Here is a 27,388-nt window from a genome sequence, read left to right on the forward strand (position 1 = left end):
ATCAGGTGATCCACAGGCCGCCCAGTCAGCTAGAGGCGGGGGTAGAGGCCATAGAGGTGGAGGTAGAGATCATAGAGGTAGAGCTCGAACCGCCAGAGGTAGAGTCCAGCCAGCAGCCGATCGTCCCAGAGATATGGTTCAGGGAGGTGGGGCCCAGCCCCGGTGTTATGCTCTTCCAGCCAGGCCAGAGGCTGAGTCTTCAGATGTAGTTATTACAGGTACTATTCTGGTCTGTGATAGGGATGCTTCAGTGCTATTTGACCCTGGGTCTACGTATTCATATGTGTCGTCCTATTTTGCACCCTACCTGACTATGCCTAGTGATGCTTTGGGTATTCCTGTTTATGTATCTACACCGGTGGGGGATTCTATAGTGGTCGACCGAGTTCATCGTTCCTGTGTGGTAGTATTTGAGGGTCTTGAGACCCGTGTTGATTTATTGCTCTTAGACATGGTGGATTTCGACGTTATATTAGGGATGGATTGGTTATCCCCGTATCATGCTATCTTGGATTGTCACGCCAAGACCGTGACCTTGGCTTTGCCAGATTTACCCCGATTGGAGTGGAGAGGGACCCCAGGTCATGCCACCCGCAGTGTTATCTCATATGTGAAGGCTCGACGCATGGTCGAGAAGGGGTGTCTAGCTTATTTGGCGTATGTTCGCGATTCCAGCACAGAAGTTCCTTCTATTGATTCTATCCCTATTGTTGGGGAGTTCCCCGAGGTTTTCCCTTCAGACCTGCCGGGTATGCCGCCCGACAGGGATATTGATTTCTGTATTGATCTGTCCCCAGGCACGCAGCCCATTTCTATTTCGCCGTATTGCATGGCCCCGCCAGAGTTGAAGGAGTTATAGGACCAGTTGCAAGATTTGCTGGAGAAGGGTTTTATTAGGCCTAGTGTTTCTCCTTGGGGTGCGCCAGTGTTATTTGTAAAGAGAAAGGATGGATCGATGAGGATGTGCATCGATTACCGGCAATTGAACAAAGTGACGATAAAGAACAAGTATCCACTGCCGAGGATTGATGATTTGTTTGACCAGCTCCAGGGTGCAAAGGTGTTTTCAAAGATAGACTTGAGATCTGGCTACCATCAACTAAGGATTAGGGCATCCGATGTCCCTAAGACAGCATTCCGCACTCGATACGGGCATTATGAGTTCCTGGTCATGTCGTTTGGGTTGACCAATGCCCCAGCAGCATTCATGGAGTTGATGAACCGAGTGTTCAGGCCATATTTGGACATGTTCGTGATAGTCTTTATTGATGATATTTTGGTGTACTCTCGCAGCCAGGAGGAGCACGAGCAGCACCTCAGAGTGGTTCTTCAGACTCTGAAGGATAGTCAGTTATATGCTAAGTTCTCGAAGTATGAGTTCTGGTTGAGTTCGGTTGCATTCCTGGGTCATATTGTATCAGCAGAGGGTATTCAGGTGGACCCGAAGAAGATTGAGGCAGTCAAGAATTGGCCTCAACCAGCATCAGCTACTGAGATTCGGAGTTTCTTGGGGTTAGCAGGTTACTATCGTCGGTTCGTGGAGGGGTTTTCATCTATTGCAGCCCCGATAACCAGATTGCCCAGAAGGGTGCCCAGTTCAGATGGTCGGATGAGTGCGAGGCAAGCTTTCAGAAGCTCAAGACAGCTCTGACTACGGCACCGATATTGGTTTTGCCCACAGGCTCAGGACCCTTTACAGTGTATTGCGATGCTTCCCGTATTGGGCTTGGTGCGGTATTGGTGCAGGATGGCAGAATCATTGCTTATGCTTCGAGGCAGTTAAAGATCCACGAGAAGAATTATCTGGTTCATGATCTCGAGTTGGCAGCCATTGTTCATGCTCTGAAGATTTGGAGGCATTACCTATATGGTGTGACGTGTGAGGTGTACACGGATCACGAGAGTGCAATACTTGTTCAAGCAAAAGGAGTTGAACTTGAGGCAGCGGAGGTGGTTGGATCTATTGAAGGACTATGATGCTACTATTTTGTACCACCTGGGGAGAGCCAATGTGGTGGCCGATGCATTGAGTAGGAAGTCCGCCAGCATGGGTAGTCTTGCTTATGTCCCGGTAAGCCAAAGACCGCTTGCTTTGGATATTCAGGCCCTGGCCAATCGATTTGTGAGGTTGGACATTTCTGAGCCTAGCAGAGTGTTAGCTTGTACGGTCGCTCATTCTTCATTATTGGAGCGTATCCGTGATCGGCAGTTTGATGATCCCCATTTGTGTGTCCTGAGAGACACGGTGCAGCGTGGAGGTGCCACGAAGGTGACCTTAGATGATGATGGTGTTTTGAGATTGCAGGGGTGAGTTTGTGTGCCCAATGTCGATGGGATTCGAGAGTTGATCTTAGCGGAGGCCCATAGCTCTCGGTATTCTATTCACCCGGGCGCCGCGAAGATGTATCAGGACTTGCGGCAGCTTTATTGGTGGCGTAGGATGAAGAAAGATATTGTTGCATATGTGGCTCGATGTTTGAACTGTCAGCAGGTTAAGTATGAGCATCAGAGGCCTGGTGGTTTATTTCAGAGGATTGAGCTTCCCGAGTGGAAGTGGGAGAGGATTACCATGGATTTCGTTACTGGACTTCCGATGACTCGGAAGAAGTTTGATGCTATTTGGCATTATTGATAGGCTGACCAAGTCAGCGCATTTTATTCCTGTTGCAGCCACTTATTCATCGGAGAGGTTAGCTGAGATCTACATCCGAGAGATTGTTCGCCTTCATGGGGTGCCGGTATCAATTATTTCGGATCGGGGTATGCAGTTTACCTCGCGCTTCTAGAGAGCAGTTCAGCAGGAGTTGGGCACCCAGGTTCAGTTGAGCACGGCGTTCCATCCTCAGACGGACGGCTAGTCCGAGAGGACTATTCAAATATTGGAGGATATGCTCCGAGCTTGTGTCATTGATTTTGGAGGCTCGTGGGACCACTTTTTGCCTTTAGTAGAGTTCGCCTACAACAACAGCTACCAGTCCAGCATTCAGATGGCTCCATATGAGGCGTTGTATGGTAGGCGATGTCGGTCTCCAGTCGGATGGTTTGAGCCGGGAGAGGCTCGGTTATTGGGTAAAGATTTAGTTCAGGAGGCCTTGGATAAGGTCAAGATCATTCAGGACAGGCTTCGTTCGGCTCAATCGCGGCAAAAGAGTTATGCGGATCGTAAGGTTCGAGATATAGCTTTCATGGTTGGTGAGCGGGTCTTGCTCCGAGTGTCGCCTATGAAGGGCGTGATGAGATTTAGGAAGAAGGGCAAGCTTAGCCCTAGGTTCATTGGCCCATTTGAGATTCTCGATCGTGTGGGAGAGGTGGCTTACAGACTTGCCTTGCCGCCCAGCTTGTCAGCCATACATCCAATGTTTCATGTGTCCATGCTTTGGAGGTATCACGGCGATCCAGCCCACGTGTTAGATTTCAGCACTGTCCAGTTGGACAAGGATCTGTCTTACGAGGAGGAGCCGGTAGCCATTCTAGACCGGCAGGTTCGACAGTTGAGGTCGAAGACTTCTCCTTCAGTGCGTGTCCAGTGGAGAGGTCAGCCTCCTGAGGCATCGACCTGGAGTCCGAGTCTGATATGCGGAGCCGTTATCCTCATCTATTTCCCGACTCAGGTACTTCCTTCTTTTGTCTGTTCGAGGACGAACGGTTGTTTTAGAGGTGGAGAATGTGACGACCCAAAGGGGTCATCACCGGATTTCGTCCTACTTCTGTGCTTCCGAGGCCTTGAAAACCTCGCTTTTAGTTGCCTCGATTTGCGTGCGCAGTCCGTACGCGAAGCCGGAAAGCTTTTATGTTGAAATATGTGAACTTTGTGAAAAATTTGAAGAATTTTGATACTAATATTGCTAAAGTTGACTTTGGTCAACATTTTTGGTAAACGGATCCGGACCCGTGATTAGGCGGTCTCGGAGGGTCCGTAGAAAAATATGAGACTCGGGCATATGCCCGGAGTCGAATTTCGAGGTCGAGAGCCCGAGAAATGAATTTTTCTGTGAAATTATTTTTCTGAAATTATTAAGGAAAATGGAAATAAAAATTGATTAAAAGACTATGGTATCGGGCTCGTATTTTGGTTCTGACGCCCGGTACAAGTCTTAAATATGTGTTAAGCGCTTTCTGTAAAGTTTGGTCGAAATCGGATGTCATTTGACGTGTTTCGGACCTAAATATCTAAAGTTAGAAGTTTAAAAAGTTTGAAATGAAAATGATGATTTTGAGGTTGGATTCATTGATTTTGATGTTATTTTGGCGATTTGATCGCTCTACTAAGTTCGTAGGATGTTATTGAGTTAGTGTGTGTGTTTGGTTGGGAGCCCCGAGGGCTCGGGAGTGATTCGGAGGTGGTTCGGGGTAGTTTTACACTTAGAAAACATAGCAGATTTTCTGCAATTTTTGCACAGCAAATCCCTTCTTCGCGTTCGCGTTCCAGTCACGCGTTCGCGAAGCTTCAGTGGTCCCTCTTCATCGCGTTCGCGGACAATACCCCGCGTCCGCGTAGCCCAGGCTTCCCCTTCACCGCGTTCGCGAGTCCTCTCTCGCGTTCGCGTACTAGCCAGTCCCAGACCCCAGCCCCTTCTTCTACGCGTTCGCGATTAGCGCGTTCGCGATGCCTTAAACCATCCACCCTTCGCGAACGCGTCCTCATTCACGCGAACGCGAAGGGCATTTTTGCCCAGCGAATTTTTAAGTTCAAAACAGAACAGTAGCTCGGGATTTTCATAAAAATACACGAACTCCTTTCTTCTCCAAGCACTTAGGCGTCCATTGAAGCTCCCTTTCAACAAAACTTCTTGGGTAAGCATTGTTCAACTTGTTTTCTTTAATTTCCTCTATTAATTACTAAATTCCTAGCCCTAAACCTTGAAATCAAAGTAGAAAATGGGGGTTTTGGGTAGAGTTAGGGCTTTGGGGATTTTGGGTGATTCAACCTCAATTTGGGGTCGAATCTTGAAACAAATTATATATTTGTACTCGTGGGGTTATGGGTGATTGGGTTTGGGTCCGAGCCTCGTGTTTGGACCATGTGGGACCGGTGTCGAATTTTGGTGTTTTTGGAAGAATGATAGGAATTTTATTTCTAGGCTATGGGATTATATTTTTGAGCCCTTATTGATATTATTGAACTAATTATGCCTAGATATCATTGTTTCGGAGTTGGATTGTAGAGGAAAGACGGTATTACAGAGTTGATTGCTATTCTTGGACCGAGGTAAGTGTTTGTTCTAACTTTGGCTTGAGGGAATAGGATTAGGATGTTATTTGCTACTTGCTAAATGTGGAGTACGGTGTATAGGCATGGTGACGGTTATCTATGCACCGGAGTCTAGCATGACCGTGAGTCTTAATTACTTTTAATTCGAATGATGTGACACAATTTCCTTGTTTAATTGATAAATTTCATATAATGTGAACGGTTGAGGAAGAATTGTGATTGGTATATTTTGGAGCGTTGGCTCGAACAAGAATGTGATAGTTGAGAAAGAAGTGATTTAAAAGAGGATGTGTCATGATTATTCCCTTGCCGGGACGTGTAGACTATTATTATGTACTCTCCCTTGCCGAGATATTTGGGCTGTTAGCTGTACCCTTGCTGGGTTAAAGTGTTATGTTGTCGAATTCCCCTAATGGGGCCTTCTTTACAAAGTCAGATATTTTGAACTATAATATGGGATCGTGTGGCACGCCGTCCATTTATGTACTATGATATGGGATCGTGTGGCATGCCGTCCACTTATATAATATGATATGGGATCGTGTGGCACGCCGTCCACTTATATACATATTAAGAAATGGGATCATGTGGCACGCCGACCACTTATATATTATAAAATGGGATCGTGTGGCACGCCGTCCACTTATGAATTAAGAAATGGGATCGTGTGGCACGCCGACCACTTATACATGAGCTATGGTATTGAGATAGTTTCGTCGTTATATCCATTGATCTGTATTCGCTGTATTTTCCCCGGGCATGCCCCCTTCCCCTTTTTAGTTGATATTCTCTGTTGTTATTTCTGTTGCTTTGTGTATATATATATATATATATCTGCACAGGTTGTTTTTGGTAGGTCCTGTCTAGCCTCGTCACTACCTCGCCGCGATTAGGCCAGGCACTTACCAGCACATGGGGTCGGTTGTGCTGATGCTACACTTCTGTGCTTTTTGCACAGATCATAGTACCGGAGCAGGAGCTTTTGGACAGCAGTAGGAGCGTTGGGAGCTTACTTCAGTCCGGAGATTTCCGAGGTAGCTTGCTAGCGTCCGCATGGCCCGGAGTCTCTCTTATCTTTGTCTTTCGTTTGATTTCCCTTGTATCGGATCAGACAGTACTGTATTCTTATTCAGACTTTGTTTTTAGCATTCAGTAGAAGTTCGTGAGTTAGTGACACCAGATCTGGGTAGAGGTGTATTTAAATTTCCGCACTTGGTTTCAGTCATTTATGTATCGAGACTTCCGTTTTTATATTAATTGCCTCGTTCTTCTTTATACTGTTAATGATGTTGAGAGAAATGTTAAATTAATTGGTTTGCCTAGCTCCTATTAGTAGGCGCCATCACGACTCCCGAGGGTGGGAAATCCGGGTCGTGACACTTATAGATCTCCCTATTTTGTTCAAGGACTAATGTTATAGGCCTTGCTCATATCACTCATATTGCTTAGTTTTGAGAGATAAACCAGCTTTGATTTTTGGTTCTAAATGCATGTGATTTATTTTCCTTAAAATTGTCTTGTTTCTAAAAAAGCCCAAAGGAAAATAAGAAGAAAAGGGGGAGAAATTATAAAAATAGCCAGATTTAAAAGTGGTCATTCGAAAATAGCCACAGTTTTAAAAGTAATCGAAATTTAGCAACTTTTCATGTAAAGATAAATCTGAATGAAAATAATGTTCAAAATCCAGAAAAATACTCCAGTATAATATACTGGAACTCCAGCATATTATACTGGTTCCAGTATATTATACTGGAGTTCCAGCATAACATACTTGAACTTTTCGCGTGTTGGAGTTCCAGCATGATATGCTGGAAGTTCATACACAAGTGCGCCGATCTCCAGTATATTATGCTGGAACTTCCTGTGTTGCAGCAAAATAGTGGCTTTTTTCAATAACTTTGCAAACGCTGGCTATTTTTGGATGACCAGTCCGAAAACTGACTAGCTCGTGCTATTTTTACAAGAAAAGGGGAAGAAGTGATCCGCTAGTTCAGTCGAAGTCAGTAGCCCAGCCCAAATTTAATTTTGACCCTAAATTGGTCATATATATCTTGTCTATTGAATTTTGATAAGTCCTCATCCTAAAGCGGTCCACAATTGTCACTAAAATACACCTCACTCCACTAGATTACCTAAGTGATTGCACCAAAAATTAACCACAATAACTGTGTCATTATGTTCTACTTGGCTAGTATTACCCACAACATTTTCTTAACTGTGCAACAAGCCAACAAGAATACTCAAAGTCATGATATTATCATTTCTGTAAACTCTTGATAATCGAACTATATTCTAAAAGAAGTAAAAATAGCACGGTTAGCCAGTTTTCGAACTAATAATTGAAAAATAGCCAGCGTTTTCAAAGTCATTCAAAAATAGCCACTATTTTGCTGCAACACGGAAAGTTCCAGCATAATATACTGGAGATTGGTGCCCCTGTGTATGAACTTCCAACATATTATGCTGGAACTCTAGCACACGGAGAGTTCCAGCATAATATACTGGAGATTGGAGCACATGTATATGAACTTCCAGCATATTATACTGGAACTCCAGTATATTATGCCGGAAGTTCACATGTAAAAAATTTGAACTCTAGTATATTATGTTGGAATATTTTACTGATTTTGAACAGTGTTTTCATTCGGATTTATCTTTACATGAAAAGTGGCTAAATTTCGATTACTTTTGAAACTGTGACTATTTTTCAATTACCACTTGTAAATTTGGTTTTTTTTTTTTTTTTTTTTTTTTTTTTTTTTTTGTAGTTTCACCCCTAAAAGACGACTTCTTGATTTGCTTAGTATTAATCTGGTAATAGTAGTTTTGTTGTAATTGAATTTGGTAGTGTTTAATTCAAATTAAGGTAATCCATACCCCACAAAAGTCCAATAAGACTTGTTTGGTAAGTTCAAGAATAGAAGATGAAATTATCAAAACAAGACGAGCATTAATCTTGTTTGGCTGTAGCAGGTTGGCGGGGGTCCCAATTCTAAGTTGCCACTTGACAAACAGCAGTGGTCCTAATTGAGGTACACCTTGCTACAAATCTTATGCCCAACTGAGCCTTTGGTTTTAGCCGACTAAGTTTTCCTGATTTTTTTTGATTATTTTATACCATAGAAATATATCAAATTTGTTGTTAGATTTATTTTAAAAGGATTGCCAATCTCTTATTCCAATTTGGAGTATATATTGTCAAATCTGCCACCTATGATCATATATCTTTCATATCTGCTATACTATAATAGAAAATCAAATTATTAAAACGCTTTAGTGTCAAAGTAGTTAAGACATGACAAAAGTAGAAACATATTTCCTTAAATAAATTGAGAGTTTTTTTTCTAGTATCCTTAATTTTAATTTCTAGTTTCAATGATACAAAGTTCACATGAGAAGAATATTAATGTAGAGTGTGTATATATATATCAGACTAGACTGCATTACGTAGAAATATCCTATAATTTTACAAAGTGTAATGAGTTTTTTATATACTCCCTCGTGTACAAATAGTATATACATGTAGAGTGTGTATATATATATCAGACTAGACTGCATTACGTAGAAATATCCTATAATTTTACAAAGTGTAATGAGTTTTTTATATACTCCCTCGTGTACAAATAGTATATACATATATATATATATATATATATATATGTACTATTTGTATTTTAAAAATTTTGCACACCCTTTAAAGATATTTAATAATAACAATATCAATTCTCTCCCTTAATCATCTTAATAAACTCTCCACTAATTGAAACAACTGGAGTAGATGAGAAAAAAGTGATACGCTAATGCGTATTAATCTCAGAAGAATAATACTGTAGGGTATATGTATATTTTAAATTAGACTGCATAATGTAAGAATAAACTACATTATACGAAGTGTAACGAGGTTTTTTTTATATACTCCCTCCGATATATGCATATTTTAAAAATTTTGCACACCCTTTAAACAGATATTTAATAACTTAATCATAACAATATTAATTCTCTCCCTTTAACATCTTAATAAACTTTCCACTAATTGAAACAATGGGAGTAGATAGAGAAAAAAGGGGTAAGTAACTTCTTCTTTTTAAACATTAAATATTTACAGAAATTTTAATTTACAAAAGACTAATATTTAGACTAGAGGGAATTAATTAGATGTCCTAAGAAAAAAAAAATAGGGGAAGTTTCTCTCATTTGGAAATTGAAGGAAAAATAAAAAATAACAAAAAAAATTACGAAAAGACTGAAAAATACTAGAGGGTGATGGACCATATTGGACCCAGGGTCCAAGTTGGTGAAGACTTGTGGTGTAAATGAAAAATCTCCCAACAGCTGTTCTCCAGTTGTAATCCAATTACAAATTTACAATTCCTCTTAAGTCTTTCCATCTTCTTCCTAATAAAACCAAACCCTCAAAAGAGTCCAAATATTTTGCATTATTCATCCCTAATATTTTGTGCCATTTGTTAGTTGCACTTTATGTTTTTTATTCTTTACGATTTTTCCTTTATAAGATTCTTGCTTCTCTTGTAAAATTATTAATTAACTATAAAGCTAATTTTAGCGTTTGAAAAGTTAATGAATCTTTGTATGAGATGAAATGCATGTGAATAGATAAAACATAAAGGTACACTAGAGGTACAAAGTTAGAAAGAAGGAAACTTGTTTTAAAAAATAATATTTTTTGTTTATCTAGACCAAATATTTAACCATGGGTCAAAATATAAGGTATTAATTTTTTCCCGAGAATGTATGAAAGCAGTTTTAAAATACTCAACTTTTTGTCAAATATTCATTTCCATTTTTGACACAAATTTAATGGAACAAAAAAATTCATGGTTATATTAAAGTGCTAGAACTTTCAATCTTTTGTGAAACCAAGTTTATGAATCTTAAACGTGGGAAAAGCATTGAAAAATGCGAGAAAAATGTTCTCATATATTTCTGTTGAAAAACATGCAAATTTACTTAATTTCACGTGTTACACTATATGCCATCTTAATACCTCAATATTCGAAACATCACACAAAATCCATCCTCCAAGTGGTCGTTTGGTATGATGAATAAGCAAAAATTATACTAGGATAAGAATTTAGTTCCCTTATCCCTTATTTAATTATTAATTTTGGGAAAAGTTATCTCATGATTAAAAATAGTACCGGATAACTTATGCCTGCCAGAGGTTGAAATTATAATCATAGGATAAAACAGTAAAATTGAGAATCCAGGATTAATACCATATACCAAACAATCAATAAGAAATAATATCACAAGAATTAATTCCAATATAATTAATTAAAACATAACTCATCTTATCATAACTTGTCTTCAAATCAAACGACTAAGTCAAAGCATAGTACTTTTGCTTCTAAATACTGCACACTATATGACAATTTGTAGTTTAAGCCAGATCAAATTCTCAAAAACATGGTATTGCTACTTTTAAGCGAAACCAAACGATTAGTGGAATAACTATAAAAAAAAAGGTAAAGATTAGGGTGTAATATGAAAAAGACCCATAGCATAGGGACATAAAATGCAAAGAAGCCCTTATCAAAATATCCCCAGAGGTCACAACCCAATAGAAATCTAGTCTAGGAAAAGAAATAGAGCACTTTGGGAAAAAGACAAGTTTAGAGCCTTTAGGCACACCAAATGCTTGATTAATTGACAGAGAGAACAGAGATGCTCCTTGCTGGCGCACCTTCTATGCGTACGTGCCCACAGCTCATTCCGCACGCACGCCTATGCACTTAGTTAATACTCCTACTACTCTATTAATATTATTTATTTATATATATATATGCTTACCGTCAATTCCACTTTCTTCCCTAAAATTCCCATCTTGTGATTCTTTCTTCTTTCTCTATTAACACCAAAATACGAAAGGACTAATGGATCCATGTCCTTTCGTGCGTATTGTGATCGGAAGTTTAGCCTTAAAGTTCCCGGCTGAAGCAAAACCACCACCCACTTCGACTTTTGACTGTAAAATCAAGCTTAAAGGTTTCTTGACACAAAGTACAACAATCCCAGCGTTTATTCAAGAAAAAGATGCAATCTTGGACAACAGAATCCATGCTTGTTTTAACTTCAGTAAGTCAGAGCTTGTGAAACTCGTTGACAAATCAAATAGTAGAGGAAAACCCTGTAGTTTAAAGATTGAAATATATGGGGACAATATGGGTTTTGGGTGTTTCAACGGTGGGAAGCTATTGGGCAGTGTTTTAGTCCCATTGGATTTGAAGAGTTTTGAGAATATTGGGCATAGAGGAGTTGTTATTAAGAATGGATGGGTTTCTGTTGGTGGGTCGTCGTCTACTGCAGAATTGAATTTGAACGTGAGAGCTGAACCTGACCCAAGATTTGTTTTTCAGTTTGATGGAGAACCTGAGTGTAGTCCACAAGTTTTTCAAGTCAATGGCAAAAACAAGCAACCGGTTTTTACTTGCAAGTTCAGTTTCAGAAACTCTGGTGACCGGAACTTGAGATCCAGGTTTGTTTAATTAATCCTTTTTTTTTTTTCTGTAAAAATAATTTGATTTTGTCTTAACCGTTTGATTGCACGCAACATGTTTTGACCACTTTTTAGATCTTGAATTAGGGTACATAAGGTTCCATATACTAGTATTCAATTCAGTTCATAAAAAACCAAGTCTTTGTCTAATTAGCTACCTTACTAAGTCGTTGACAATATCAAAAAACTAAATAGTGTACTCTATCGTTTTTGATTGATTGGCTCATATGCTTTAACTTAACTTTTTAAAAATAAGCAATCAATCAGCCTGGATAACTAACATTTCTTGATTATCTTTACCGATTATTGAATGGGTTTTTGGTTATTGAAAAGGGGTTATCTAATATGAATTTGTTATTATGTACAGATCGTCACTATCAGAACCAAGTACATCAACAAGCTGTTTTAGTTCTGATAAAGAGACACCCGTAAAAGAACGAAAAGGATGGTCAATTACAGTCCATGATTTATCGGGTTCACCCGTAGCAGCAGCATCAATGGTGACTCCATTCGTCCCTTCACAAGGTTCGGACCGGGTCAGCAAGTCAAATCCCGGATCCTGGCTCATACTCCGACCCGGTGACAACACATGGAAGCCATGGGGTCGCCTCGAAGCGTGGCGAGAAAGTAACGGCGAGCTTGGCTACCGCTTCGAGATCATTCCCGACGGAGCCACCGACGCCATTACATTAGTCAATTCTACAATCAGCACAAAAAAGGGTGGCAAAATCGGCATAGACATCGTCAACGGAACGACCCCGTTGACTAGTCCCAACAGCAGCTTCGACTTAAGTTCTGGATCCGGATCCGGGTCTGACTTCGGGTCACAACCCGGATCCGGTTCATGGGCGCATCTGCTGTACAGAGGGTTCGTGATGTCGTCGACGGTAGGAGGTGACGGAAAATGCAGCCAACCGGAGGTGGAAGTAGGGGTGCAGCACGTGAGCTGTGCGGAGGATGCTGCGGCTTTTGTGGCGTTGGCAGCTGCCATGGATCTAAGTATGGATGCTTGTCGGTCATTTTCTCAGAAGCTTCGGAAAGAATTGAGGCAGCAAGATCAAGAATTATGGTGAAACGGGTCGGGTCGTAATGCTCAAATGGGTTGCTTCGGGTTTCAGTTTGATTTTTGCTAATTAACTAACTGACAGCAGTTTTTAGCTGGCTTTCTTTTTTGTCTATTTATTACATTACCTTTCTTGAGTGTACAGTGCTAAGACAACTGTTTCGTTTGAGTTCCTTTTTCTTCCCCTTTATGGATGTATTTATTGATTGAATTGTAATATAATGATTTTGAACTTGCATTATGAATCTCACTCATTTTAACATTCCTGTTTTGGATGTGTGACATTGAGTATCTTGTGTAAATTTATCAAAATATTTTCGAAACTAGTAATAAAAAGTTACATGTGCTCGTATATATCAAGTACTTACTTTCATTAAAACTTAGGGATCGTTTGATTGGTAAACAAGTTTTCCAGGATTAATTATTTCGGATTGTTATTTTCACCCTCACATAAAGATAAAAATAATACTATAATTTTGATATAATTATTTTCGAAATTAATATATACTGCGACTTTATCCCGACTAAACCCGAGGTTATTTCATTTTAAATTTAAATTCGAAATTAATTATATTCATCTCTCGTACCCAACGAGCCTTTAATATTTTAGTACATTGATAAGATAATGTAGTAATGATTTTTGACCTACCTTCCATGAATCTGACTTGTTTTTAACATTCTCTTTTTGAATGAGTGACATTAGTATGAGTATTATTGGGTAAAACTTTCAAAAAAAAAAAAAACGGTTCCCGTCAAACGCCGTATATGTAGCATTGTAGGCTTTCATATTGTCAATTTCAAGCATGGATTAAAAAAATAAAGAATTGCCTTAAGTTGATGGTTAGCACAGTAAATTTATGGACAGTGAAAATTTATAAAGTCAACATCACCTTGCTTAAATTGAAACATAATTATAATTATTATTATTGTTGCACGAATCATTATTGATTAATTGCCTTCGTTAACCCAAAAGAGTACACAAAATGTAGACTTTAACAAAGAAATTGCGTTTTGTTTTTAAGGAATGAAGTTGGGGACAGGAAATGGGAATCCAAAGTAGGTTGATATTTGTCGCTTTTCTTGGTAGGAATCCAATGTATATGGTTTCTAGGCTGGCATACATTAGGCATCAGGTGGCTTTGGATCTTGGCAAATACATGTCTTATTATAATAGCAATTCAAATTAATCAAATGAGTACGGCGTGTCGATTAAACTAGTCCATTTTATTTGCATCATTTAGCAGTACACGTGTGAAAGAACTTGGGAGGATAAGAATTAAGACATGGCTGTAATATGTGGAAATTTATCTGTTTTTGATAATGTTTATTGGTGTAGAACAACCCATTTTTGGGTGATTGTCTAATTTGTTTCTTTCTTCTTTTTTATTGAATTCTCACATGGGTGTGGGACGAAATAATAGAGAGCTGGGAACAGCAAGGATAAAATCCTTAATCTTTTACTTGTATTTCACCTGAGCTATTTGACTAATTGTTACCTTGTCTCAGTACAGCTTATGCAAATCCAAAAAGCACAGCATGCTCAGTGCTCGCACCACGCCTGCTGTGTCCTCGTTTTTTAAACTACGTATTGTAAGCAAAGTCAGGATTTTCATTAAGAGATGTCAAAACATATAAATATAAACATACAAGAAAAATCAGAGGGAGTCAACATATAATATATTGCATATAATTTCTTTTTGAACCTATCTACATAGTATATTTTTCCCACGAAGGGGTGTTAGTTGACACCCCTTGCTATAACGTGACTCCGCCACTGACTACGAATATTTGATTATCACTATGTATGTTTGATGTCGGGAATATTATAGATAGAGTTTAAGTTATATATGTTCGACCAAAAAGTGTTGAGCCTTATGATTGAATCAATTAATGATGAGAAAAAGAGTAAATCTTACCAAGCATAATTGACTTTAGATCTAAAAGTATATAGAGGGATCATGATTGGAAAATAGAACACTCTTAATTTATTGATGTTACAATCTCATACTTGATCCGGGGACGAAAAGAAATAGTTTACATCTTTCACCAGAAGAGACTATAGGAGAAAAAATAGAAAGGAAAAAGTCCCGCCCCCTTTTTCCTGAGAATTTCCTTCTATATATAGTTCTTGGAGTCTTACTGTGTTCTTTGACCAATGTACTTTCGCATGACGGCCTTTTTCGGCGTTATTCGAATACCACCTTTACTTGTCATGCACTGTCGATGATTTGATTGGGATTGGTCGTGTTGCTTTTCGTTAATTCGCCACATGGGCGAGGTCCCAGCTTGGTCGACCACTACGGTCAGATTTTGACCTATACAGTTAGTCCCTCCGTCCGTCAAGGTCATCCCTTGGTGGGCTCGGCAGGCGGACTCTGTAGATTCGAAGGTTAGGAGAAATCTGACTGTTCATGCTTTGAACGAGGCGATTTAGATCGAGGCGATGGCACAACGCTTTAACGATGCCTTTGGATCGTCCTGTCCATTCGGACTTGAAACGTTGTGTTGATTTGGAACGTCGTCTGCAGTTACTGCCATTATGACACACGTTCCCCGAGGATTGAACCGTTTCATGCCCTGTCAGTTTTGATTGGCGACTCTTTGGTTTCCCGCTCGGGCCATTTATGTCCCTATAAATAGGGGAAACACCATTCTCATTGGCACGCTTTTTTTGATTTATCAAAAGAATTTTGCGAATTTCCATCCTCCCCGATACTTCAAGTTTTCGATTCTCTCTTGTTGGCCGGAAATTGACATCATCGTCTTCCCCCTTACTTCCTTTGTTTATTCATTCTGTTCAATCGGGATAAATGGCTGGTACTTCTTCCCGCACTGACAATCTTGCTGCAATTCCGGCGCCGAAAACTGATGTTCTTACTCCCAGAGGAGTAGAAATAGTAGAGGATGAAGAGGTTCCAATGGCGGCCGAAATATTGCCTCGTCCAGGGAAGCCGTGGACCGATTTCAACAGCCCTGCCGGAGAGGAATCGGAACCTGTTTCCTCTGTTATGAATGAAGCGGCGATTGTGGAGTTGAAGGCCAGGTGGGGGATTCCGCACCACGTAGAGATGCTGCCGGCAGTGGGAGACGATATTATACACTTCGACCGCCCAGGATATTGTGCGTTCTACGCATACCCTTTTATTGTTGGGTATACGCTTCCGCTCCCTCCCTTGGTGATGGACTTCTGCCGTTTCTACAAGGTGTGCCCGGTTCAACTTTCGTCGTATTTATATAAGTTGTTCCTCATGCTACTCAAATACGCGGAGCTCGCCGTGGGGAGATTACTCTGAGACACATGCTCAATATTTTTGCCCCTCAACTTATTTGAGGCACGATGATCCACATGCGCCATCGAGGGACGAAAAGCCTGGTGGTAAAGATGGACGATAGGGCCAATCGTTGTTTCTACGAGAACTATTTCTATGTGCAGATCGAGCACCTTGCGGCGGATTCTGCGGGTTTCCCCGAAAAATGCAACTTCGCACGTAAGTTTATCTTTTGTCGGAATGATAGTCGACCGTACTTCTTTGGGCTGTATTGAATTATTTTTGCTTTTGCAGCCGCGAGACTACCCCCTGCGCCTGTTGACGATATCCGTGAATGGGTGAATGCCATTCTTCCTCATATGGTGGGAGTTCGCGAATGGTCGTCCTTCTATGAGAAATATGGACGTAAGCCCCTTACTGGTAAGTAGTCTTGCCGCAATTCCTGTTTTCCACTTTGCAATTTGGCTTTGTTGCTTATACGACTTTTATCGTCATTAGGGAGAGTGCGAAGGGCGAGGGCTCCTCCGCTTGCATTTCGTCAACCGACATCTTCTGCTCGGCCCGTACCAAGGTCTATTGTCCGACCTATGGCAAGGGCTGCTCAAGTTGAATCTACGGCCGTAGCTGTGTGCACAGAAACTGTTCCTCAATCTGGGGCCCCGACCCCTACTACCTGCTCAACGGGGGAATCTTCCCGTGCTGAGGACGGGGAAGGACCGTCAAAGAGACGACGAGTGGAGTTCGAAATGGCTCCTTCAGTCGTGGTATGTTCAGAAGGTGGCATCCCCTCGATCGAGTCTGAGATGGGGGACGATGCTAACCCATCTGCAGAGGTAGAGCCGGTTACCGTGACCAACCCATCGACAGAGACTCCGACAGTTATGATTGACCAACAGACTACTGCGGCGGGGGGTCGGAATCCCGAGGCCGCTGTTGCTACTTTGGGCGGGCCTTCATCTTCCGGACTAGGTCATGCTTCTTCCTCGGCCGTAGAAAGGGGAAAAGGTGTCGTGGTCGATGACTACGAATCTGAATCCAATCTTGATCCTGATGATGTCAGGATGTTCGAGGAAGGCCTTACTCGTACGGTGGTTCATGCGAGAGGCCCGACCCGTATACTCGAAATCTCGTCAGAGATTAACCTTCTGGGAGACACGGAGGACTTGGTACTGCAGTTTGACCTTTTGTGCTCTGTCGCCGAGTGTGAGGCTCTTAGGGACGTTCGCGACGTCGATTTGATGCACGAAGTGGCTGCTATGGGCCTGAGGGTAAGTCTTTCTTCTTTCTTTTTGCGTTCCTTTTATTTTTGGTGGCCTTGGCCTTTACCAACTATTTTCGTCTTTCAGACGTACATGGTGGAGATTGAAAGTGTTCCGGGGCCGACACCCGGGCCAAAATTTTTCTGATGATGTTGGAGAAATACCGGCGCTACCGCAACAAGTGCTGTGAGATGCACGAGCGGCTGAGGGCGAACGCTGGTGATCGATCTCTTGGTGAGGAACTGGGGAATAGGGATCAGGAGCTGATGCAGGCTATTCGCAGGAATAGTGAGCTCGAGGAGCAACTTCGTGTAAAGGACGAAGAACTTGAATCGGGCAAAGGGGTCGCCGCAGAGTGTGAGCATCTTCAGGCGAAGGTGCGGTCGTTGCAGTCCGAGTTGGATCTTAATGCCACCAGAGTCGAGGCTTTGAGCGCAGAGTGGATGGGGAAATTAGCCGAGTTAGAGAGAAAGGTCTCCGAGTTGGAGAGTGTCGAGAGTGCTTGGGCAGCAGCTTCGGCCAAGGCGGCGGATTTAGAGGACGCTATCCGTGTCCTTCAATCCGAGCAGGAGTCTGAGAGGGCGACGATAACTGTCAGGGAGGCGAGGCTCGAAGAGCGTATTGGCGACATTGACCGGGAAGCTTCAACTTTGGGAGATCGGGTTGCAGTTCTTGAGGCCGAAAAGGCACAATTATTGGCCCAAGTTGAATCCTCCTCCGCCGCTGTTCCTCGCCATTTGCACGAACTTTGGGTTCATGCCGAAGCCCAGTGGGACATATACAAGAGTTTGTGGGAAGCGGGCAATGTTTCTGAGGCCGCTTATGAAGGAGTTCGTGCGAAGGCACGAGAGGCTCGTGTTAACTGTAGTTATGATCCCGCGACACCGGAGGACGGCGGTGATGGCGCCGAGTAAATAAGTTATCTTTGTTGTTTTTTCTTGTTTGTCGTTGTTGTCTTTTTCTTCTTTTTTTAATTTTATTTTGTACTGGACTGGTTTTAGCCGTGTATAACCTGCAACTATTTGCACAACTGTTTTAAATAAAGGAGCTTTCATCGTTGTACGTCTTTTGTATCTCTTCCCCTTTTGCTTTACATCTCTGGCGTAAATGTTCGAATCTTCGCATGGTGGATTCTTGATTTTTCAGGGAAACCAATTTTAACCGGACTGAGTGGGACTTCATCGTGACTCCGAATGGAGTCTCATTTGATTCTCCTATTTGGGGCGGAATTGAGTTGGTGACTTATTGCTTTAAGCAGATTCGCCTTTGACTCAAATGAGTTGATATAATTTCGCTGTTTTAGACGAAGTTAGTCTTGACTTGAGTCGTTCGCGTGGCATTAAACCGTCTTAAATAGCCGCGAAGTCGGTTTTTTTTTATATACGTATCCGAGCGAGGTCGAACTTGAAGTTTGTAGCGAAATCAAATTTTTAATAAGTAGAAGGAAAAAGGCACGACGGCGGCCGATAGCTACAAAGACATTATTGGGCTCGAACGAGGTCGAACTTGTCTTATTTGGCGATGGACCTTGGCCGTAGAGGTGTTATTTCGAGCTGGTCGAAATATTAACCCGTTGCAGTTCGAACGAGGTCGAGCTCTTCTTTTTTGGCGATGGCCCTTGGCCGTAGAGGTGTTATTTCGAGCTGGTCGAAATATTAACCCGTTATGAGTCCCAGTTTTTCTTTTTAAGAGTTTCGGGTGTCCCCTAGAGGAGTCCCGGTTTTGCTCAACCTCTACGTTTCCTGGGTGAGTCCTAGTTCGATTGATTTTGTTTGCATCGGAGAGAGTGATGTCGGAGGGTATAAAACGTTGTTATTTTGCTCACGTTCGTTTTATGCGTGTATTGGAGTTTCCCCGTCTAGTCCTTTCGTCTTCCGGTCTGGAGGTGCCATTGGCATGCGAGGCGATGTATTATACTTTGAACTTCGGTGACGTCCCCCTAGTCGACTCGATAACCTCCCCGGGAAAACCTTATTGGGACAACACCTGGGTGAAGGAGAGAGAGTTCGACTTAAGGGGCGTCATTTTCCAGAAGTTGGGGTGTCAGTTGGGCGATATTCCAGTTATTTTGTAGTAGTTTTCCATTTTCTAGTTGAGATGTTCCTTTGCTTGTTTGCCCGCGCGGCGCTTGTATCCCTGTTTAGGCAAGCAACAGAAGGTGAAACACAATGATATTTTCCTTACCTCGATCCGATGAATTGGTGAACGAGGGTAGACTTATAGCGTTGCTCGCTCTGCCTGGCATTTAAATGGCTGATGGGATGGTGGTTTCTAAACTCGGTGGCCGTATTCGGCTCTCTTTCCCCCTCTTTTTGTGCTCTAGCTCCGTGTGGGTTGGGTTCGCCTTAGCTTATTCGTGGACCACCCGGTGTGCGGGGGAGGGTGTTAGAGTAGGGCAGGATGTGCTCGTTCTCCTCCTGTGGGATTTGCGTGGATGTTGGCTATAACTTCTGCTTGTGTGTTGCATCATGATCCAGATTAGCACGTGAGGTTTACTTACCATTCTTCTTGGTGGTGATCATGTTTCACCGATTTTGGATTTGAAGGAAACTAAAGAATTTGGTTAAGAAATCCCCACAGACGGTGCCATATTGTTCGACCAAAAAGTGTTGAGCCTTATAATTGAATCAATTAATGATGAGAAAAAGGATAAATCTTAACCAAGCATAATTAACTTCAGATCTAAAAGTATATAGAGAGATCATGATTGGAAAATAGAACACTCTTAATTTATTGATGTTACAATCTCATCCTTGATCCGGGGAAGAAAAGAAATAGTTCACATCTTTCACCAGAAGAGACTATAGGAGAAAAAATAGAAAGGAAAAAGTCCCGCCCCCTTTTTCCTGAGAATTCCCTTCTATATATAGTTCTTGGAGTCTAACTGTGTTCTTTGACCAATGTACTTTCGCATGACGGCCTTTTTCGGCGTTATTCGAATACCACCTTTACTTGTCATACACTGTCAATGATTTGACTGGGATTGCTCGTGGTGCTTTTCGTTATTTCACCACATGGGCGAGGTCCCAGCTTGGTCCATTACTACGGTCAGATTTTGACCTATACAATATACATCGTCATTAGTGTTAGAAATATTAGTTTTGACCTGTTATAGCTGCTCACATGCTTACTTTCTGTAGATATTTTTTCGCTTGACCTGATAATATAAAAAATTCTTTATATTGACGTGTATATTACTAAATTGATAATGCTTCTACCTTGTCATCCTATTAAATATTCAAGAGTATGGGTATTTGAAATGATCAGATGACAGAAAAATGAAGTATGGGAAGGAATGAAGTTTGATTCAGTAATGTTGGACTCCATGGACAAATGAGCAAATGGTCGATCCATTAGTTTCACCCTATTACTTATCTAGGTTGAAGAATAGAATGAAAAAAAGATAGAAAAAAAAAAGTAGTGCAGTAAGGAGCTTGAATCTCAGTTTTGGGATGATTTGGTGAAGTTTTGAGGTGGTTTGAACTAAAAATTCGAAATAAAAGCTGAACATGAAAAAAAATGATATGTGTATCACACTGTGTATCACATATATATCATATTGTATCAATTGTCATCACATGTATACTTGTGTGTGAGATACATGCGTGATACTTGTTTGATACATGTGTCGCAGAAGACTTTTTTGAACTCGATTTAATTACAAATTTTGATACAAAACCAGTCCAAATCACCTCCAATCTTCCACAAATTTTGTATATTGACTTATCTATATACTTTCAATGAATTTCAACTATACCCATTGAAAAAGTTCCTTTTTTGTTTAGATTTTTGGAATATTGTATAGATTTTTGTATTTCATCACCTTATTTGCTACCCTGTCCGTGAAATTTCCTTTCCGTCTTGTATCTAATGTTGCTAATCACGCTTAAAAATATGGAAGGTGATTTTTTCATGTGATTCTTTGAGAGAAAGAACCCTATTATTTGATTTTTTAATTTTTGTTGGCTAGTTTTGGTAAGTCTATGACTAATGGCTAGAGGTTAGTAAGTTGAGATTTATTTGGGACATTTGTGTAAGTTTTCCTTTTTTAATTTCTCCCGTATAATTGTTTTTGCTTCACAAGTGTTATAGGAGAGATTTATCACTCGGGTCCGCTTTTTTGTTGGGCCGACCTCTTTAGAGCGTGACAAATGACCATGTCTTAGATAACTGAATTTGCGACTGTCAACTTAATGTGACACCTGCAATATTTAAGCAGCTCGGTTTTAGGATTCTAGCACATTGGCTATAGCTGAACTTAGCCCTTAAATGACCTTTCATTTCCATTTTGAAACTAATAGGTTCATGGTTACTTTGAGAAGCTAGTACTTTCAATCTTTTAGCCACTAATTCAACACATAGCATCATCTCTGCTTCAATATACTGCACAAGTTGATAAATGTATCTTTGGCCTAACTCAACCCCAAAAGCTAATTGATGATGAGGTGAGGATTGCCCAAGACGATCCACATCCTACCGATGTGAGATACGATGTGGGATTCAACACAAGGGTTTTAAGAGAAGCACAATCATTACCAGGATCGAAAAAGATAAAAGCGAGATGGAACACACACTGGTAATATAAGAGGCTAGAAACGATTATACAAATTGAACCTTTCACTCTTGCCTATATTTTGCTAGCAACATTCACGTAGTCTATAACAACTTTTAAAATTTGCACATTCGTCAAAATAAAATAAAAAACGAAAAATGTGAATTTCTTATCACCAAAACTAAACACACTACCCTCTAATTTTACAGTTTCACTCTGCTGCAGCATCTTCCATGTTTCCTTCAGTTTGTATTTCAGGAAGAGTTTCCAAGTCCGTGCGGATATGTTTCTCTTCCAAGTGGGTGGACGAGTCAGAAGTATCAATCGGATCATCTTGAACTTCTCCCAAATTCTCAGAAATTGAAGCATCCACGCCTTCATCAGTAGTTCCATTTTCATCACTAGTATCTGTATTCTCAACCTCAGTCACATTGTTATCTACTGCTTCAACAGTTGCATTACCCCGGATGACTTTTTCAGCCAGAGAAGACTCCGTATCACCAGACACGTTCAAAGAATCTACCGGGGTTGAGTCTACCCCATCGTTTTTAGAAGAAAATGATAAATTAGAAACAAGTTGATTATCCGCCATATCTGTAGGGTTGCTTCTTTGCTGTGAAGAACTAATTGATAGGCTGGAACCTCCAGAAGTTGTGTCCTCTACAGTAGCATTATATTCTTGAGTAACTGCCTGGGTTCCATTCTGTAGAGATATATCATGCATCTGTGTGCTCACTTCTGTCGAGTGGGTTCTCGATCCAGAGTTATCCGTTAATCCTTCTGTTATTGTGGAATTTGAAACCGAAGCATCTGTAGCAGTGGATGAGATTGGATCATCATGCTTTTCTTCACTGTTTGTTGTGTTTGGAGGACTGCCTTCTCCATCTGCTTTAACGTCTGCTGTTGTGTTTTGGCCAGTATTGATCTGCATACTGTTATTAACACCAACTTCACTCGTCACTTCAGCAGCATGTTCTGCTTCTTTTTCTATCTTACCACTATCATTTTCAGTGGTTGTTATGACTGTATCATGAGTTACTGCACTTGAAGCATCATCTGCTTTATAATGTTCTTCACGCGCCTCATGCGAACTGCTCGAATCCTCATCATGATCATGGTCCTCCAACAAATTCTCTTCCTCCATCTGACTATCATTCACTTCAGGATCTCTCTCTTCAGTTTCCTTCTCATCATCTTCTCCTCTTTCCTTGTCTTCATCAACAATATCCTCTTCTTGATCCACCTCTACATCAGACTTCTCTTGATCGTGATCATTGACCTCGTCTTCTCCATCTTCTGTGTGTTCAACATTCTTCTCTTTAATCTTGTTCTCCTCTTCTAGATCTTCTTCCTCAGGCTTATTCCCTTCTTCATCTTCCACTGTTTCATCTTCTGGTTCGTCTTTATGCTTCTCATTAACTGTATCAAATCCCTCAATCCGGGGTTGGAGATCTTTCCTTCCAAATTTCACAGGCTCATTGCTACTTTCAGTCTTTATGGGAAACTTAGCATCATTTTCATCAAATTCTTTCTTTTTATCATGGGAGTGCTTGACCTGGTAAATCAACCAAAAGCAAACAGCAAGCAACAAACAGATTTGTAAAACATGCTTAAGCTTGATTCCTTTGGATCTATGGTTCCTACTGGGTGACTGCTTGTACATGGTGAGTTTTACTACCTGTATGCAAAGAGTTATTGAATCTGTCAACAAGCAGAGTTACATATCAGTTCAAGCACTACTCAACAGCTTCAAGGCAATTTAGTTATCAATCAAATAAAAAACGTGGTCTCAACCTGTCAAATATATTCAGAGCATAATATAATGTCTCCAGCTTATACAATGCATTTGGCAGGTTTAAGCTAGCTAGTGGGTTGGAGAAACTAGTGCTGATGGAATCTACCATTATATTAAGTTTTAGATTTGCTAAGAAAGTAAACTTTTGCTGTAAGAAGCAGCGGACCATTGTTCACATTGAAAACTTTGAAAAAGCTGGAATTTATGTTAGTGTTTACATCTCTTGGCTAAAGAGGTATCTCAAACAATTAGGAGAATCCCTAACAAGAGAGGAGTCATTTGGAAGTAGCGAATACATTTCCAGATCAGGATGGATCAACTGTTTAAATTCACCAAAAGGAAAAACTATAGACATTTCAAGATCTATTCGTGCCTGACAAATAACTAGTGACCAATCCCTCCAGAACTTGACTTTCCCAAAACGTTAGTAAAACTGACAATAGTTTGAATCTCTATATAGTCAACATGATATGGCCAAAATTTTAAGGCCATAATGTTCTGCCACAGTTGGACTGGTTTGCCTAATCGAAGAGCAACAACGCAATATCAAAAGAGCCCCTACCTAACTTGTTCACTGTAGTAGATCCCCATATAGTAAAGAACCCACTCGGGTTCGAAAGATACAATGTTCATACTCGAGTTGCTTAAACAGAATTATCAGGAATAGTGTGATCAGTAGGGGCTCGCCTAGGAATACTGTGAAGGAGCTCAAAGCTATTAAATTATTTTATAATCTAAAAGGAGAACAACAGGACTCTTTTACAATATCATAACCTCCTTTCCCACCGCACCAGCAAACCTTGTTAAGGAGCCTAAACATCGTTCTGTTTCAAGTACTCCTTCCGTTTCACTTTATGTGTTAGTTTGACTGGGCACAGAGTTTAACACTCTGTTTGGATCATTGTTCCCCATCGTTTTATAAAGTATTGTATTGTATCGTATCGTATTGTATCGTATTGTTTTATGAATACAATGTTTGGATAGATTGTATTGTTTGTTATTGTTGAATAATACTTTGTTGTTTGGTTTGACTGTATCGTAATGTAATAAGTTTACTAAAATACCCTCAATTGTTTAAATATTAAATTTATCAAAAATTATGCATAAAAATAATTTAAAAAAACAAAACAGAAGAAGGCAAAATACCTTAAGAAAGCAGAACAAAGGAGCGAGACAGAAGAAGGCAAAATAAAAGAGCACAACTAATTAGAATTGAGTTAAAAGCAAATTAGGAGAAAAAATAAAACAGAAGGCAGCAAAACACCTTTAACATTGGTCTGGAAAAAAACAAAGTAGGTTATAGATTGGAGATTTCGAGTTAAAATAGAAAAAAAGACAAAGGGTAAAATAGAATTGTGGAGTAAGGGCATAATTGGAAAGAAAAATAGGAAACAATCCCACCACACCAAATCGGTTGTTTCAAAAAATGGGACTTTTTATTGTTCCGGAACGATTGATTTAACAATACAATACAACCAATTTTAATGAACAATCAAAACAAATATTGTTTTGGGATAAAGAATACAGTACTATACAACGACGAACAACCATCCAAACAAGCTGTAAGAAAGTAAAGAAGACTTTTCGATCTTGTGGTCTTAAACTAACGATGTGTATAATGTACCAAAAAACCCTTGAATCTAGTGGACTTAAATATGCCATGTGGAAAGTTGTAGTTAAAGAGTTAATATAGAACGAGACATTCTTTTTTATACAAACTAAAAAGGAAAGTAAAACACATAAATTGAAATGGACGGAGTAGTATATGGAAATTAGGCGCGAGACTGCCATGTTTAAGAAGTCTAAATTATTTCAGCTCCCATGTAGCTGACAGACATATGGCACCACATAGGCTGACAATCAGTGATCTATTTTTTTCTGAAGTCAACTGTCAACTAGGTATAATATATGGTAAACTATAGGCTGGCTAAATATTTCTAAGCAAGAAGACCAGCTGTACTTGGGATGTAATCACGATATCCTACCTCACCTCCTTATGATAAGGGAAGTGAAAAACTAAACAGGGGGAGAGAGAATGGCGGGTTGCAAATTTGTGTAAGAAACTAATTCCATGTGATGCCTTATTATCATTATCTCTGAGATGGTTTGTCCGGGCAATACCTATTCTAGTTCAGTCAATCCATTTGAAAGGAAATAATATTAGGCGCATCATCAAGGTGCACGCTGCACGGAAACTAACTTGTTATTTCCAAAAAAAATTGGTGCATTGACCATAATATTATATCATAATCCAACTAAACCACTAGTTCCAGTTTAATAAGGAAAAAAAGTTAATCGAGATAAATAGGAAACAATATACTTACTCATAATCTCTGATAAAAGAATATGCTTACCCTAAATTTTAATGATGCCAGTAACAAAAATGTGAAGTTTTCTTCATTAAAATAAGAGGGAAAAGGCAAACCGAGCGCAATTGAGGCCTTTACGAATTCCATTCGTAAAAGAGAAGTGCTAAGGCTTCCATGGAAAAAGGCACAATTTTTTTGTTCAGCCACTTCCATGTCCTTGTATAATGCTATTCATAAAAGATAAGTGCTGAGAGATAGCTTTCATGGAAAAAAGGCCCAATATTTTGTTCAACCACTTCTAAGAAAGTTGTCTTAATTAGCATCAAATTCATAATTCTCATAATCCTTGCAATGCTATAGCGAGTCGACCCGAATGAAAATTGGATCAAACTACTCCATAGTCACAGTTATAAAAGTATATTTCTTGATTCCCTAAATTAACTACTGGAATTGAGGAATTAACACAGAATATGGAATGTTGATTAATATAGGGAAAAACCCTACCAACAAAAAACCAACCTCCATAAATGTAATGACTAGACTAGGACAATTATTCCAACTACTTAAACCCCAAATAAATTTAGTCCAAGAGGAGAACTTCAACCTAAGAAACATTACACCCAAAAGACTTAATTACTCGTTGAATTACACAAACCCATTTGCACAAGCAGTCGATTTACCAGAAAAAGATCAAACTTTATGTATCAAGCAACTAATATTCCTATTATTCATCACACTACTTGTAATCCACAGAAACAGAATTGAGCTAACACTAGTTGTAGCACAAATTCAAACACTCAACAGAACCACACAATAAGAAAGAAATAATCTTCAAAAATAGACCTTGAAACAGAAAAAAAAAAGTAGGGAAAGAAGAAAAGAAATACCTGAAAAAAGGAGCAGAAAGCAAAGAACTTAGTTCCAAACTCCAAGGTCAAGAAATGGGAAAAAGGAAAGTAATACTGTATCTTAGTCAAAGAGTTTTCCTTAAATAGTCTAAGTGTAGGTATGAAGAGAAATATAAAGCGGCCTTCAACATCTCTCTCTCTATAATTCTTCTGTCTCTCTTTCTTATTCGGATCTAGAAAGAAAGTCTGTACTTAGTAGTGTGCACAGTGAGGGAGATCAACTTTGGACGGGTTCGGGTATTTTTACTATAAATGGAGCGGGTCGTAGGTCTGGCTTTGTTTTCGTACAATATCAGTAGTATTTGTTTTTTATGTGCACCTTAATTTATTTACAAGTACCTAGTAATTCTACATACCATAATTTTAAACAGATGAAAAAAGACTAAAAAAGAGTAACATCTTCTTTTAACTAGGTTGCGATTTTAATTTTAATCTTTCAAGATTTTTATCCACATTATTGATCCTATATTGCATCCTTCAGTGCTTTCTTGTCATATGCAATAT

The 27,388-nt window shown here is 40.0% G+C and overlaps 3 protein-coding genes across 4 annotated transcripts; 2 read left to right on the forward strand and 1 right to left on the reverse strand.

Moving 5' to 3' along the window:
* Positions 962–1,381, forward strand: LOC109233858 (RNA-directed DNA polymerase homolog; the record flags this gene model as incomplete). Its single annotated transcript, XM_019399710.1, has 1 exon — positions 962–1,381. A coding segment is annotated over exon 1 (420 nt), but the record flags the coding sequence as incomplete, so codon positions are not given.
* LOC109233081 lies at positions 11,007–13,054 on the forward strand. The gene is made up of 2 exons (XM_019398840.1): positions 11,007–11,708; positions 12,097–13,054. The coding sequence occupies exons 1-2, from the start codon at positions 11,107–11,109 to the stop codon at positions 12,800–12,802; spliced, it is 1,308 nt and encodes a 435-aa protein (XP_019254385.1). The 5' UTR covers positions 11,007–11,106; the 3' UTR covers positions 12,803–13,054.
* On the reverse strand, positions 21,879–27,103 carry LOC109233082 (myb-like protein X). Of its 2 annotated transcripts, none has more exons than XM_019398841.1 (2): positions 26,864–27,103; positions 21,879–23,573 (listed from the first exon to the last, which is right to left on the reverse strand). In XM_019398841.1, exon 2 carries the CDS (start codon positions 23,533–23,535, stop codon positions 22,084–22,086), a length of 1,452 nt encoding a protein of 483 aa, XP_019254386.1. In that variant the 5' UTR covers positions 23,536–23,573; positions 26,864–27,103; the 3' UTR covers positions 21,879–22,083. The 2 variants fall into 2 exon arrangements, with proteins under 2 accessions (XP_019254386.1, XP_019254387.1); XM_019398842.1 differs by having other exon boundaries at positions 21,879–23,550; positions 26,864–27,084.

The sequence above is a fragment of the Nicotiana attenuata genome, chromosome 10 (assembly GCF_001879085.1).
Source record: "Nicotiana attenuata strain UT chromosome 10, NIATTr2, whole genome shotgun sequence".
Classification (NCBI taxonomy): domain Eukaryota; kingdom Viridiplantae; phylum Streptophyta; class Magnoliopsida; order Solanales; family Solanaceae; genus Nicotiana; species Nicotiana attenuata.